The sequence below is a fragment of the Wolffia australiana genome, chromosome 6, assembly GCF_029677425.1.
Source record: "Wolffia australiana isolate 7733 chromosome 6, ASM2967742v1".
Classification (NCBI taxonomy): domain Eukaryota; kingdom Viridiplantae; phylum Streptophyta; class Magnoliopsida; order Alismatales; family Araceae; genus Wolffia; species Wolffia australiana.
The window spans coordinates 5,863,014-5,875,000 of NC_135840.1; the positions used below are offsets into that span (position 1 = coordinate 5,863,014).

The 11,987-nt window shown below is 44.2% G+C and overlaps 1 protein-coding gene across 1 annotated transcript; it reads right to left on the minus strand.

Annotated features, from left to right (window-relative positions):
• Positions 1-2,693: 2,693 nt before the first annotated feature.
• LOC144704145 (putative linoleate 9S-lipoxygenase 5) lies at positions 2,694-6,974 on the minus strand. Its single transcript, XM_078576420.1, is given in 11 exon segments — positions 2,694-3,007; positions 3,010-3,545; positions 3,716-3,893; positions 3,896-3,978; positions 4,347-4,645; positions 4,778-4,885; positions 4,985-5,070; positions 5,152-5,493; positions 5,849-6,092; positions 6,186-6,478; positions 6,660-6,974. Coding segments are annotated over 11 exon segments (2,544 nt in total). The 5' UTR covers positions 6,808-6,974; the 3' UTR covers positions 2,694-2,780.
• Between the last annotated feature and the right edge of the window lie 5,013 nt (positions 6,975-11,987).

Below are 11,987 nucleotides of genomic sequence, written 5' to 3' on the forward strand. Positions count from 1 at the left end.
TGACATTAAATCAGAACCATAATCCCTTTATTTTCTGGTGCACGCTTCTCCTTGTCAGCTTGACATTACTGCTTATTTCCTTCATATTAGCAAGTTTCACTATATTAGTCAGTGGCATCAATCCTGAGAGACTGAGTTAGGTTTGTGATTTGGATCTTGGGAATTTGATCTTCAGAATGAATTTTGGAGGACCAGTACTATGAATAATACTTTTCAATGGCATGTTTGGAGGCAGGGGTGGGGCCGATCTTGATAATTACCTCGAAAACAACATATTCTCTACCTCTCTTTAGTCATGGTCCGTCAGGACAAAATTCTGAAATTATTTATTGAAATGGCCTATATAAAATTCTTGAAACCTAGTTCAAGTTTAACCATTAAATCAAACTTCTGCCGCATGCACACAAAATACTCAACACCATTAGTCCTTGGTCCCATAGTGTGTGGTCATGGTCATGCATATGCAAAATGGTTTTGCCAGCTGGCCTGCGTGGCTACGCGTACTAGCGAGCTGCTTGAGTGGTTGCAACTGCTGTTGAAGCTTGAGCGATTATGGCTACATGTATCTGCTTGAATGGTTGCTCCGACTATTGTGGCTATTTTAGCAGATGCATCTGCCTGCAGCTGTCATAAACTAAAAAATTAGGGCTAACGTATGTCATTCATGTTTTTGTGTTTAACCAATAAATTTGGCTAATGAGCGATATGTACAAGTCATCTACATAGGGATCATAGATTAGGATTTAGTACTCTATAAATGGATATTCAAAAGGGATGATATAGAATGCATATGAATTGAGATGATGGAAACTGTGAGGTAAGAAAGTGATAATGAATATCTAAAACTAACAATATGGGTATTAATGAGCGCAAGAAATATATCAAAGGAAAATAAGAGATGATAGATATGTAAAGTTGTGAAGAGGTGATGATGTATAAGTGGAGAAGCTGATGAAATAGGTAGAGTATGTGACTAAAATGAGGATCAGAAGATGAGACATGATGGAGATGATGGGATGAGACTTAGTGATAATGGTAAAATGAAATGGAAGAAGAGAATAGGCGTAGATCTAACTACGTATAATTTATGGAGATCAATTAATGTATGGCAAGAGATCTTACCATAGGTCCTTATGCACTACCAGAAACATGCCAATGTTTTGAAGAAGGAAAGCATCTGCTCTGCTCTATTGATCTTCTCCAAGCAGTGAGGGCACAAGGGACACTAGATGAATCTTCAAAACCCCACTCTCTTTCAATAAGCCTCTCCATGGAAGAAGTGAGTTACAAGATCTTTTCTAAATATAAATGACTCATCCTATGTATCAAAACATATGAATGAATAGATGAGAGAAAGAAAAAGTTTCTTTCAAGATTTTAGCTCAATCGGGCTTCTAGATCATCTGATATCAAGCCCAAAATTTAAAAAATGTTGGACATTGATCTAACGTTTAATTTGAATATTATCTCTCATCGTCCTCATAGCTGCCCTTTCATCAGATCTAGGGTTTATTCCTTAATTTTCACAAATATTTTCCAATGATTGGATGATATGCCATCACCTCATTATTGATCCACAACCTAACAAGCGCCATATGTGTACCAGCCCGAAAAATACCAAAAACACAAATCGGGTCATAAATGGAATGAAAAAACATTAAATAAATGAATTTAAATTTAATTTATATTTTAGTTTTTTCATATATTTTTATAGCATTTAATCTAATTTGATGAAAACCACTACTGAAAAATAATTCAAGATAGAGGGAGAGATAGAGGTAGAGAGAGAGAGAGAGAGAGAAAGCGAGAGAATGAGAGAGAGAGGGCGAGAGAGATAGATATAGATGGAGAGAGAGTGAGAGGGAGAGATAGATAGATAGATAGAGATATAGCTAGAGAGAGAGATATAGCCACAGAGACAGAGAGAAAGATAGCCAGAGAGAGAGAAAGCCAGAGGGAGAGAGAGAAAGATAGCCAGAGAGAGAGAAAGCCAGAGGGACAGAGAGAAAGATAGCCAGAGAGAGAGAAAGCCAGAGGGACAGAGAGAGAGATAGCCAGAGAGAAAGAGAGAAAGATAGCTAGATAGAGTGATAGAAAGATAGCCAGATAGAGAGAGAGAGATAGCCAGAGAGAGAGATACAGAGAGAGAGATAGCCAGAGAGAGGGAGAGAGATAGCCAGAGAGAGAGAGAGAGGGAGAGAGAGAGCGAGAAAGGGAGAGAGAGAGAGGGAGAGAAAGAGGGAGAGAGGGAGAGAGAGAGAGAGGTAGAGAGATAGAGAGAGAAAGAAAGGGAGAGAGAGAGCGGGAGAGAGAGAAAGAGGGGAGAGAGAGAGGGGGAAAGAGAGAGGGAGAGAGAGGGAGGGAGGGAGAGAGAGGAAGGGAGAGAGAGAGATATAGAGAGAGAGAGAGAGAGAGAGAGAGAGAGAGAGAGAGAGAGAGAGAGAGAGAGAGAGAGAGAGAGAGAGAGAGAGAGAGAGAGAGAGAGAGAGAGAGAGAGAGAGAGAGAGAGAGAGAGAGAGAGAGAGAGAGAAAGAGAGAGAGATAGAGAGAGAGAGAGAATAAATTAGCCCGTCCGAACCTACTCCAAGTGCCTCCTAGAAGCCCAGGAGAACAAAATACCAAATATGCGACGGCGTGAGGCCTCCAGACTCGCATATCTCTGGCAGCTCACCTGAGCAGTACGCACAGCGAGATATTCATTTAAACCTTATTGCTGCAACTGTTCGCTACATCTCAAATGGGATGACACTGGGTTAAAAAAAAAGAAAAAACAAGACTGCTCAGATGGAGACACTGTTGGGGATGCCGCGGCCGGTGAGGCCCCCGACGCGGGTGTAATCCGAAGTACTCGGGTAGAGCAGCGTGTAGGGCATCTTGACGGGTCCGTTGCGGTTCTTGAGGCTTGCATCTAGGTTCATCTCGATAATCCTGTTCTCGATGGCGATCAGCTTATCGGCGAAGGACTTGAAGGCCGCGAGCGCCTTGGCATCAGAGGTCCACTCCGGGTATTCCTCTGCCCAAGATAGACCTCGTCGGAGGAGTGTCGAGACAGAATCTCGATCAGGGAGAGGTTGAGGATGGTCTGCGCCTCGCTCGTTATGGTCTTGAGGAAGGCTCGGTCGGGGTCCGTCTTGAGCTCGGCGTACTCGGGCGTGCCCGGCTCGGGCATGAACCTCCGGCTCAAGGAGGGCCTGTTGGGCAAGTATCCGGCGTATGGGTATTGTCCGAAATTGACGGCGGCGTGCAGCGCGGAGGCCACCCAGATGATGGTGGTGCAGGTTTGGGTAAGATCGGCGACGGATTTCATGGCCGGCCACCACGTCTCGTCCTTCTTGTCGCCATGGCCGACCTCGCGGATCTCCTTCCACCATGCCTGCAGCTCAGTGTCCTCTTGAACAATCTTGTCAGAGGTGTAGTATATGGCGCAGTAGTCCTTCACCCATCCCTCGATGGCTGACCAGACGTTGAGCCCATCGACGGCGTAGGGGTAGTCGGCGATAAGTAGCCGCAGCTTCCCCGGGGAGGCTGGATCCTCCGCCACACCCCTGAAACACGATAAAACAAATATATATTTATTCCCACGTCAGAAAGCTTTGAGTTTGGCGATAATATTAACGTTGCTTCGTTTCAGAGACCGATCAGTTCGAATATATTTGATGGAGATTGCCCACCAATCTAAATTCGAGCGGGAGTGGTACACGGGGGATGTTCGCACCTGTTGACGAGGTCCACAGGAAGGGCTTGGTCGGTGAGTTTCCAGCTCTTGTAAACCACCGAGGATAGCTCCATGGAGTACTTGTTTGGGAAGACGGTCTTCTCAAGGATCCCATCGGCATTGATGAGGATCTGCCGTGCCCGGGCGTTGATGTTCATCGTGTCGCGGAAGTGGGGCCGAGCAGCTTGTAGATCGGATGAACCGCACTGAGCTGCCGGTTCGAAGCAATCACAATGGGCTCCATGGTGGCGTGGGTGTTCAGCCTGCGCCAAAAAAGGTAAAGAGCTCTAGACTTTAGAGACAATCCATGAGCTAACAAATAAAGGTCTTTCAATATGTCAACCAATCAAAACGTAAGAAACTCATCAACCCATCGAGCAATTAAGATTCACATAACACAATCATAAATCATAAACGAGCAGATACCCACTTCTGATGTAACGTCATTGAACCGCCACGATAAAATCTAGTTAAAGATTAAACATATATAAGATGGTGGAAAACTTGGGACCGGATTTTTAGTAAAAGTCCTTTTCAACTTCTTATCGCGTTCTTCCTCTTCTCTCTCTCTCTGTGCTCATCTTGATTCCTCTCAGTTATAAGGGGTGCAAGAGGATGGAGAGATCCATACCAGTGGCTGACGAGCTGATGAAAGCCGGAGTCGTTGACGGCGGCGTAGGCCTTGGCCAGCTGCCACGCGGCCCACTCGACGCCGGTTTCCGCAGGGGTGTAGACCTTACTGACGACCCCCTTCTGCCCTTTGGCCGGCAAGCTCAGCTCAATGGCTAGCGGCTTAAGAGTGCCGTCGTCCAGCAATAGCAGAACCGTTCTTGTGGCGTAGACTTTGTTGCTTGTAGAGTTGATGCGGTCGAGGTACGGAATCAACGCGTCGTGATGATCCAAGATGAATAACTTCTTCTTCTTCAACGCCTGAAGAACGAGGAAGACTCTTGTTAAAGCCTCTGACGATGACGTTAGCCCTCATTCATGAGCACTTCTGAAACCCCTTATATTGTTGCACGATCAAAAGCTAAGAGAGGAAGACAAACTCGGCCCTGATACCTCATCGACGGTCAACCCGTTCATGTTCTTCTCGAGCTGATTCGCTGTAATCGTGCTGTTCTGATCGCCGTAAATGCTAGCGTCCAGACGGCTAACAGGAGGGAATTTCTGCGGAGGATAAATATGCGCACATCAGTATCACTGTGAATAGTTTCAGAGAATATCAAGTGACGAGTTTTTATCGATTTTAAACGGTTTAATCCGTACCTTCAAGAGCTTGATAACCATGGGATTGGGCCCTGCCAGCATCTCCCGGCCAAATTCTTCATCGGTCCTCCAAGCAAACTTATCAGCTGCGGGGTGCGATAGAGAGAAGGTAAACAAGAATTCAAATTTACATTTCTTGCAATAGGAGCAGCAAAATAAGAAACTACCTTTGATGACGGCGGGGGTGGGAAGGCGGAGCAGGTTCTCGCCGTCGGTCCTGATAATCTCCTTTATCAGCTGAAACGGGATGTTCTTACGGGCCTCTTCAAAGGCGGGGCTGTCGGGCAAGTCGATGCCTCCTTCGTACAGATTAAACACGTCTTGGAAGTTGTCGAACTCAAACGGAGTTTTGTCCGCCGCAGCGGCAATGGCAGGAGCCAAGCCTTGCGCCACAGCCTTGAGGGAGTAGGCTAAGAAATCAGCCTGTTTCAGGTGGCCGAAGCGCTCGTCTCTCGGGACGTATACATCCTGGTTCGCCGCGGTAGAAACTCTGCTCTCGGACTTGGGATCTGCATGTTCATGTCGACACTTTCAAAGTTGGAATTCTGGCGTTTTTGCTGATCATGTTATCACCCAACGAAGGAAAAAAAAATGGAAAAAGATCGGTAAATGACCGAATCTTCGCTCTTCGGATAGGAGGGAAGCAAACCCAGAGACTGAACGGGTTTCCGTTCAGTAATCCGTTCCTGGGATTGTCATTGTCATTTCATCACCCTCCCGTCCGAGGGATGGACAGTATCATCAACTTAGACTAATGGAGCGGTGCTTGACGACGGATTGGACTCCGTCCCCTTCCGTTTGTCACAATGGACGTCTAGGAGAAGAAGTGGAGAGAAGAGGAGGTGTATGGTGATAAGTACGAACCAGTCTTGGTGGGTGGGCGGCTAGTGCGGCCCCTGCGCGGGTAGGGGTACTCTTTGGAGCCTCCGAGGATCGGCCGGGCGAACGCGGCGCCCTTGTCCGGGTCGCCGAGATCGTTGTAGCAGTCGTAGCCGTAGATTCTGTCTCCTTCCTTCAACTGGCGTTTCACCCCGTCCCCCCTCAGATTTTCCAGCTCCGCCGCCCTGTAGGGTTTCAGCGGCCCCGGCATGTTTCCAGGCAGGTACGTCTGTCCAAGTAAACTCATTGTATAAATCATCTTCATTCCAACGGAGAAACCCAAGTCGAATATTATCGGATAATTCATAGTTCGGGCTCTCACGTCATTGGCGAAGAAAATCCTGTCGTAGTTGTAGGTGGCGACGGGATACACCCAGGAGTTGCAGACGAAGTGGATGCGAGGGCGGGGGCCGGGAACACCGTCCAGCGTCAAGGTTTTGAGAAAGAACTCGCTGTGGTATTTGTTCTTGACGATAACAGCGCCGGGGACGCCCAGCTTCTCGTCCCAGTCGAAGATCAAGCGGAAGCCGGAGTCCCCCGCCGCTAGGAAAGTCCCTGTAGTTAACCACCTCTCCAGCTCCGTCGCCTTCCCCACCTTCCCTTTGTTTCCATTTTCTGCGATGGAAGAGATCGTCAGAGAAAATAAAAAGTGCAAGTTTACGGAATGGACAAGAGGATGAGGAAGAAACTGGCACATACACCCTAGAAGACGTACATCTTACAGTTGATCACAAAGGCTATTTATAACTCCGAACAGTTACAGGAAGAAACGTCAGTTTGGGCCAGGAGAACTCACTTGGATCACCTACGGTGGCGCTGACAAGCTGGAAGGTGATACCACCGCCAACGAGCTCTTGTATGCCGTCGAGGAACGAGTCTACAAAGTCATTGAACCCGAGAACGTTACTCTTGACGAGCACCACTGTCCCCGTGATCTTGGTCATCGTTTTGCTAGCTTTCTGAGATGTGGTTTTCCCAGTAAGGGTATCCGCTATGTTGTGGGAGATCTCTGCTCACAGATGATGCGCTACTTCTTAAGGAAGGGAAGAACAAGGGAAGATGTTACGCTTGGCGCGATGGTTTGATACCAACACGTCTTTGATGCAACACCGAAGGAGACTTTGTCAAATTTATAGAAGGAAAATGCAGCCTCGATGTGAATCGTGTTAGAATTTTCTTCTATACTCTGGCCAACGACCAAAACTAGTTGACCAAAGTCAGCCTTTGGGATGTTTCCTTCGTATCTAGTCCAGGTTGCTTTGACGAATTATGTGCCTTAGTTAAATGGTAATTTAAAATGTTATCACTAACAAAGATCTAATGAAACTGTTCCTTGACGCCCACGCAACCTATCTTCGTTTTATTGGTTTTTCAAGCAAGTGATCACAAAGCATATATAATAATTTTCTCCCACGTCATGACCGCGGCGAGAAAGAATAGAGATGAAGGGAAATAAGTGAAAGGGAAGATACTGAGAGAAAGGAATAGAGCAGAAAAAGGGGAAAGATATTGAGAGAATGAGAAATATAGATTTGATATAAAGGAAAATAGATTTATAGATAGCCAGATAGAGAGATAGATAGTTGGATAATTAGATACATAGATAATTTAGAAAAGCCCGTTAGATTTATGCGACTGGCATTATTCTTAATCGTGACTTCTATTTCATGAAATTTTATTTGCTGTTTGATACAATCACTGTTTTATGTCGGTGGATAATTTTTTATAGGTTGAGTTAATTTCGTTAAGGATTAATCGTTACACTCAGCATGAGACGATGAACGTCAGTTTAAGGTCATATACGGGATCTAGTAAGTCCCCGTCGCCATCAGTCGTTAACAGTGGGAACACAAAAGCGATGTCAGTCAAGTTTCGGCCGTGCACGAAATTTATCCGCATCTTTGTTCATATCCGCGGTATTTTATCGTCATTTACAGCGGAATGACAACGACGAGAACGGGATGGAATCCGGTTACAGAGACCAAAACCATCACGACGGAATTTTCTGACCCAGGGAATTGGCTCTCGAACAGCATGAAGATGAGAACAAGAAAGAACATGTTGAAGGACTTGGGGGGCGAGGGCGGCCACCTTCCTCCAACTCCGTCCGAACTTAAGGCATATTGGCGAGAAAGTGCAAGAGCGTGGGAGAGAAAGTGAGAGGAATCTTCAGATTAACGGACGGAGAAAGGATAATGAGAGGTGTATGGACAGAGAGACAGACAGGAGTTACTCGTGTATCTTCCTAGCTTCTACGAAAGTCACTTCAATATGTATTTAATTGGCGCTTATATTCTTAGCCGGCAGGTCGATGGACAAAGGAGAGAGAGAGAGAGAGAAAGAGAGAGAGAGAGAAACAGAGAGAAAGAGAGAGAGAAGGAGAGAGAGAGAGAGGGAGAGAAGGAGAGAGAGAAAGAGAGAGAGAGAGGGAGCGAGAGGGAGAGAGAGAGAGAGAGCGAGCGAGAGAGAGAGAGAGAGAGAGAGAGAGAGAGAGAGAGAGAGAGAGAGAGAAAGAGAGAGAGAGAAGTAAATCAGTTCTTCTTAGAACTTTCGGTGTTCCCCAGTTCTACTTTGTTGGCGCCTATATTCTGTTCAGGTAGACCGCCTTAAGAATGAGAGGGATGGAGCGAGAGGAGGAAAAGACGGAAATAAGGAGAAAGGGAAAGGAATAAAGAACATAGATATAGAGAGAGAGATGACTAGATAGAGGAAGATGTTTTCAAATTTCTTATACGGACAATAACATGTATTATTGTAGACCAAAGTTATCATTTAACTCCTAATTAAAGCGATCGATGATGCCAATTTAGGGATTAATCGATTTCATTTGGAGGCTGATTTTGAACATAATTGATGGGTTCTAGAGGCGTAGGTGTAGATGAACGCAAAGATTTCACGCAGAAAGTTACATAACAAAATCATAATGTCATCAACAAAACCATGAAACAAAGAACCTGTGCACGGATTGCATCCGTGATTTCTTAGATTCCAAAGCAAGACGAGTCGAGGTGCTCAAGTGTGCAACCTCTAGACGTATCCACACGATCCTCGGCACATTGAATCTCCTCCTTCACCATCGCGAACTCCTGAAGAAAGGGAATAAAGGGATGGCCCCTGACTAATTCTGGCCTGAGTGAATTTCGTTGAAGGCCTTCCCCTATTTATACTAAGATGATATTCTTCATAAAAATTCTCCAAACTTAAGTATATCTTCCGACGTCCAAAGACCATTTGCGTGTGCCCCTCTAGGCCAATGTATCAGCCCTAGATAAGGACTCCAAAGTCCCAAATACCTTTATTGACCTTCAAAATTTAGTAACTACTAGATGAATTAATGACGGGTCGATTAAACCCATTCTATAATTTGAGTCTCCAACACGTGGGGTGCCAAGCGACACCTTGTGCTCTAAAACACACAAAAGAATGTGTATCAACTCACTCATGGAACTTGTTCATCATTGGTTATCGTGTATGTATAGTCCCTCATCTACTGGAAACTCCTAGGATGACATAGGTTATGCTCAACTACAAACCCTAATTAATCATCCGAGATAGCACTGATGATTTTGAAAATCATCAAAGAACTCTTCTTACATATTTCACTGCCTTGGCCAAGGACTTCATCGCTTGTCTTGGTTGAGTTGTCACCTCTTATATCGAGAGTGGATTGTTCAATCTTTACCGCTCAATCGTCTTCTTGAATTTCTTGATGCACCCGAATTAACACTGTTTAGAATCCCATGATTAGAGATGTGTATGTCATAGTCGGAGTACAACTAGGGTCTGACATTTTAGATTGGGAACCGGTCAGACCGACCAAACCTGGACCTCCGTTCCTGCATTCCATGCTGGAATGGTTGGTCCGACGGATCCGTCCGAAGTGAAACCGACCGGACTGGATACTAATTAAAAGATAAAAATATTTTTTTTTTGTTCCCCTTTGATCGATCTCTCACCCCACCTCTTGACCCCTACCTCGCCCTGTTTACGAGGAGGACGGGAGAGCATGACGGGGAAGGGCGAGGGGAGCGCCAGGCAGGGCGGCTGGAAGAGAGAGCACGACTAAAGGGGGGTGGAGAGCACGACCAAAGGGGAGGGGGAGTGTGACCAAGAGGGAGGGGAGATCTACCCCTTCTCCCTCCTCTGATCATGCACCCCCACTGGTCAGGCTACCCCTCGCCCTGGTCGTGGTCGTGCAACCCGGAGGCGTTGCCATCCAGAGGGGTGGGGGTCACAGCGGGGGGAAGAGGAGTGTGCCACCGGTCGAAGTTGATCGGACACTCCCCTTCTGCTCACCCTTTTTTTCTTCTTCCTATTATTCTTCTCTTCCTTTTGTCTTCTTCTTTTATTCTCTTCTTATTTTTCTTATTCTTGTTCTCTTTTTGTTTTATTCATGTCCTTATCTTTCGCTCTCTTCTCATCCTTTTCATCTTCCCTTATTTTTTCTTTTCATCTTCCATTCCTCTTCTTCTTTTCATCTTCTGCTATTTTCTTATTTTCATCTTCCGTTATTCTTTTTTAATTCTTTTCATCTTTTGTTATTTTCTTCTTTTCACGTTCCATTCTTCTTTTCACCTTCTATTACTTTCTTCTTTTTATCTTCCGTTCTTCTTTTCTTCTTCTTCTTTTCATCTTCTGTTCTTTTCTTCCTTTCTTCTTTTCAACTTTCGTTCTTTTTTCTTCTTCTTTTTCTCTTCATTTCTCCTTTGTTTCTTGTCTTCTCATTCTTTTCTTTTGGTTTTATGCATCATTCATCTTTCGTTCTCTTTTGCTCTCTTTTCATTTTATCTTCTTTTCATCTTTGATTCTTTTGTGCTATTCTTCTTCTACTCTTCTTTACTTTTATCCGCCTTCTTTTATCCCTCTTTTCTTATCTTTTTCTTTTCCTCTTGGTCTCTTTTTTAATTATTATGTTATCCTTATTTACATCTTCTCTACTTTATTTATATTTTCTGCTTATTTACTTCTTTTATTCCTCTTTTTCTATTCTTGTTTATCTCTGTATTGTTCTTTTCATCTTCCAATGTTGATTTTTATAGATGACATTGCAATGAATTTTTCCTTTCAAGACAAATTCTGTGACAGTTTCTTTATTTTGACTTTGACTAGTTGACATGACCAGACCAGGACCAGACCGAGACCAGACAAGACCGGACCAAAACCAGACCAAACTTTAGGTAAGGTTTAGGTCCTTGCTAAATAACTAGACCGAGTAGGGACCGTCAAACCCTAAGTACAACTATCCATCCACAAGCCGTCTTTGGTGTCTCAAGTCTAAGGACCACTTGCATAATCGGGACGTGAAGCAAACTGATTAACAGTTTAATATAGATACCATTTAGGGATTCATACGGATCAATTTAATTAAATATTTATAATAAAGAGCACTCACTATCTATCCTTAGTGTCTCCACGTTAATAGCTACGGAACTAGTCATACTCATCATATGACTGACAACATGTTATTGGTGCATCCATTCACATCATTATTATCCAATCTAATAGCTTAATTAGCATGAATTTTATGCATGTTGTCATCTCTTTATCTCATTTTAGCATTCATCCAATTTATTCACTCATGTGCTCATTTTTGCATGATTATTGATAAATGATGAAATTTTCAGGTTTGACCTTTTCTAATGTCAAACCATTGTGAACTAATCATTATATTTGAGTTTATGTTTTTTTGAGGAGATGGAATGAGAGAAATAATGAACGAACAACGTGCATAGTTCCTGGGCAGAGAAATATAAACTGAAGTGCCATATTTAGCAAGCTTTTTTATTCCCTTGGTAACATTTTTTTGAAATGCAAGATGAATGATATGAAAGAGCGTGGAGAATATTAGAATTGGGTGAAAATTTCACCCTGTTTACAGTTGTGGATAAAACATTATAGGGGTCTAAAGTTTGGAGAAAATTTCAAATTTCTAAGTTTTTCTGAAAAAATAAAAATCAACTCTTTCCGAGTTACTGGTGCCACATGGTAAGGCAGCCACCTCAGCAAGCATTGCACAACCGTACATGTGGCACCTGCGTACCGCACTGATGCAGCGTGGGGTATGCCACATAGCTATCATGCTGCATGTACTAGGTGGGTCTTTTTTATGGCTATGACATGGTGC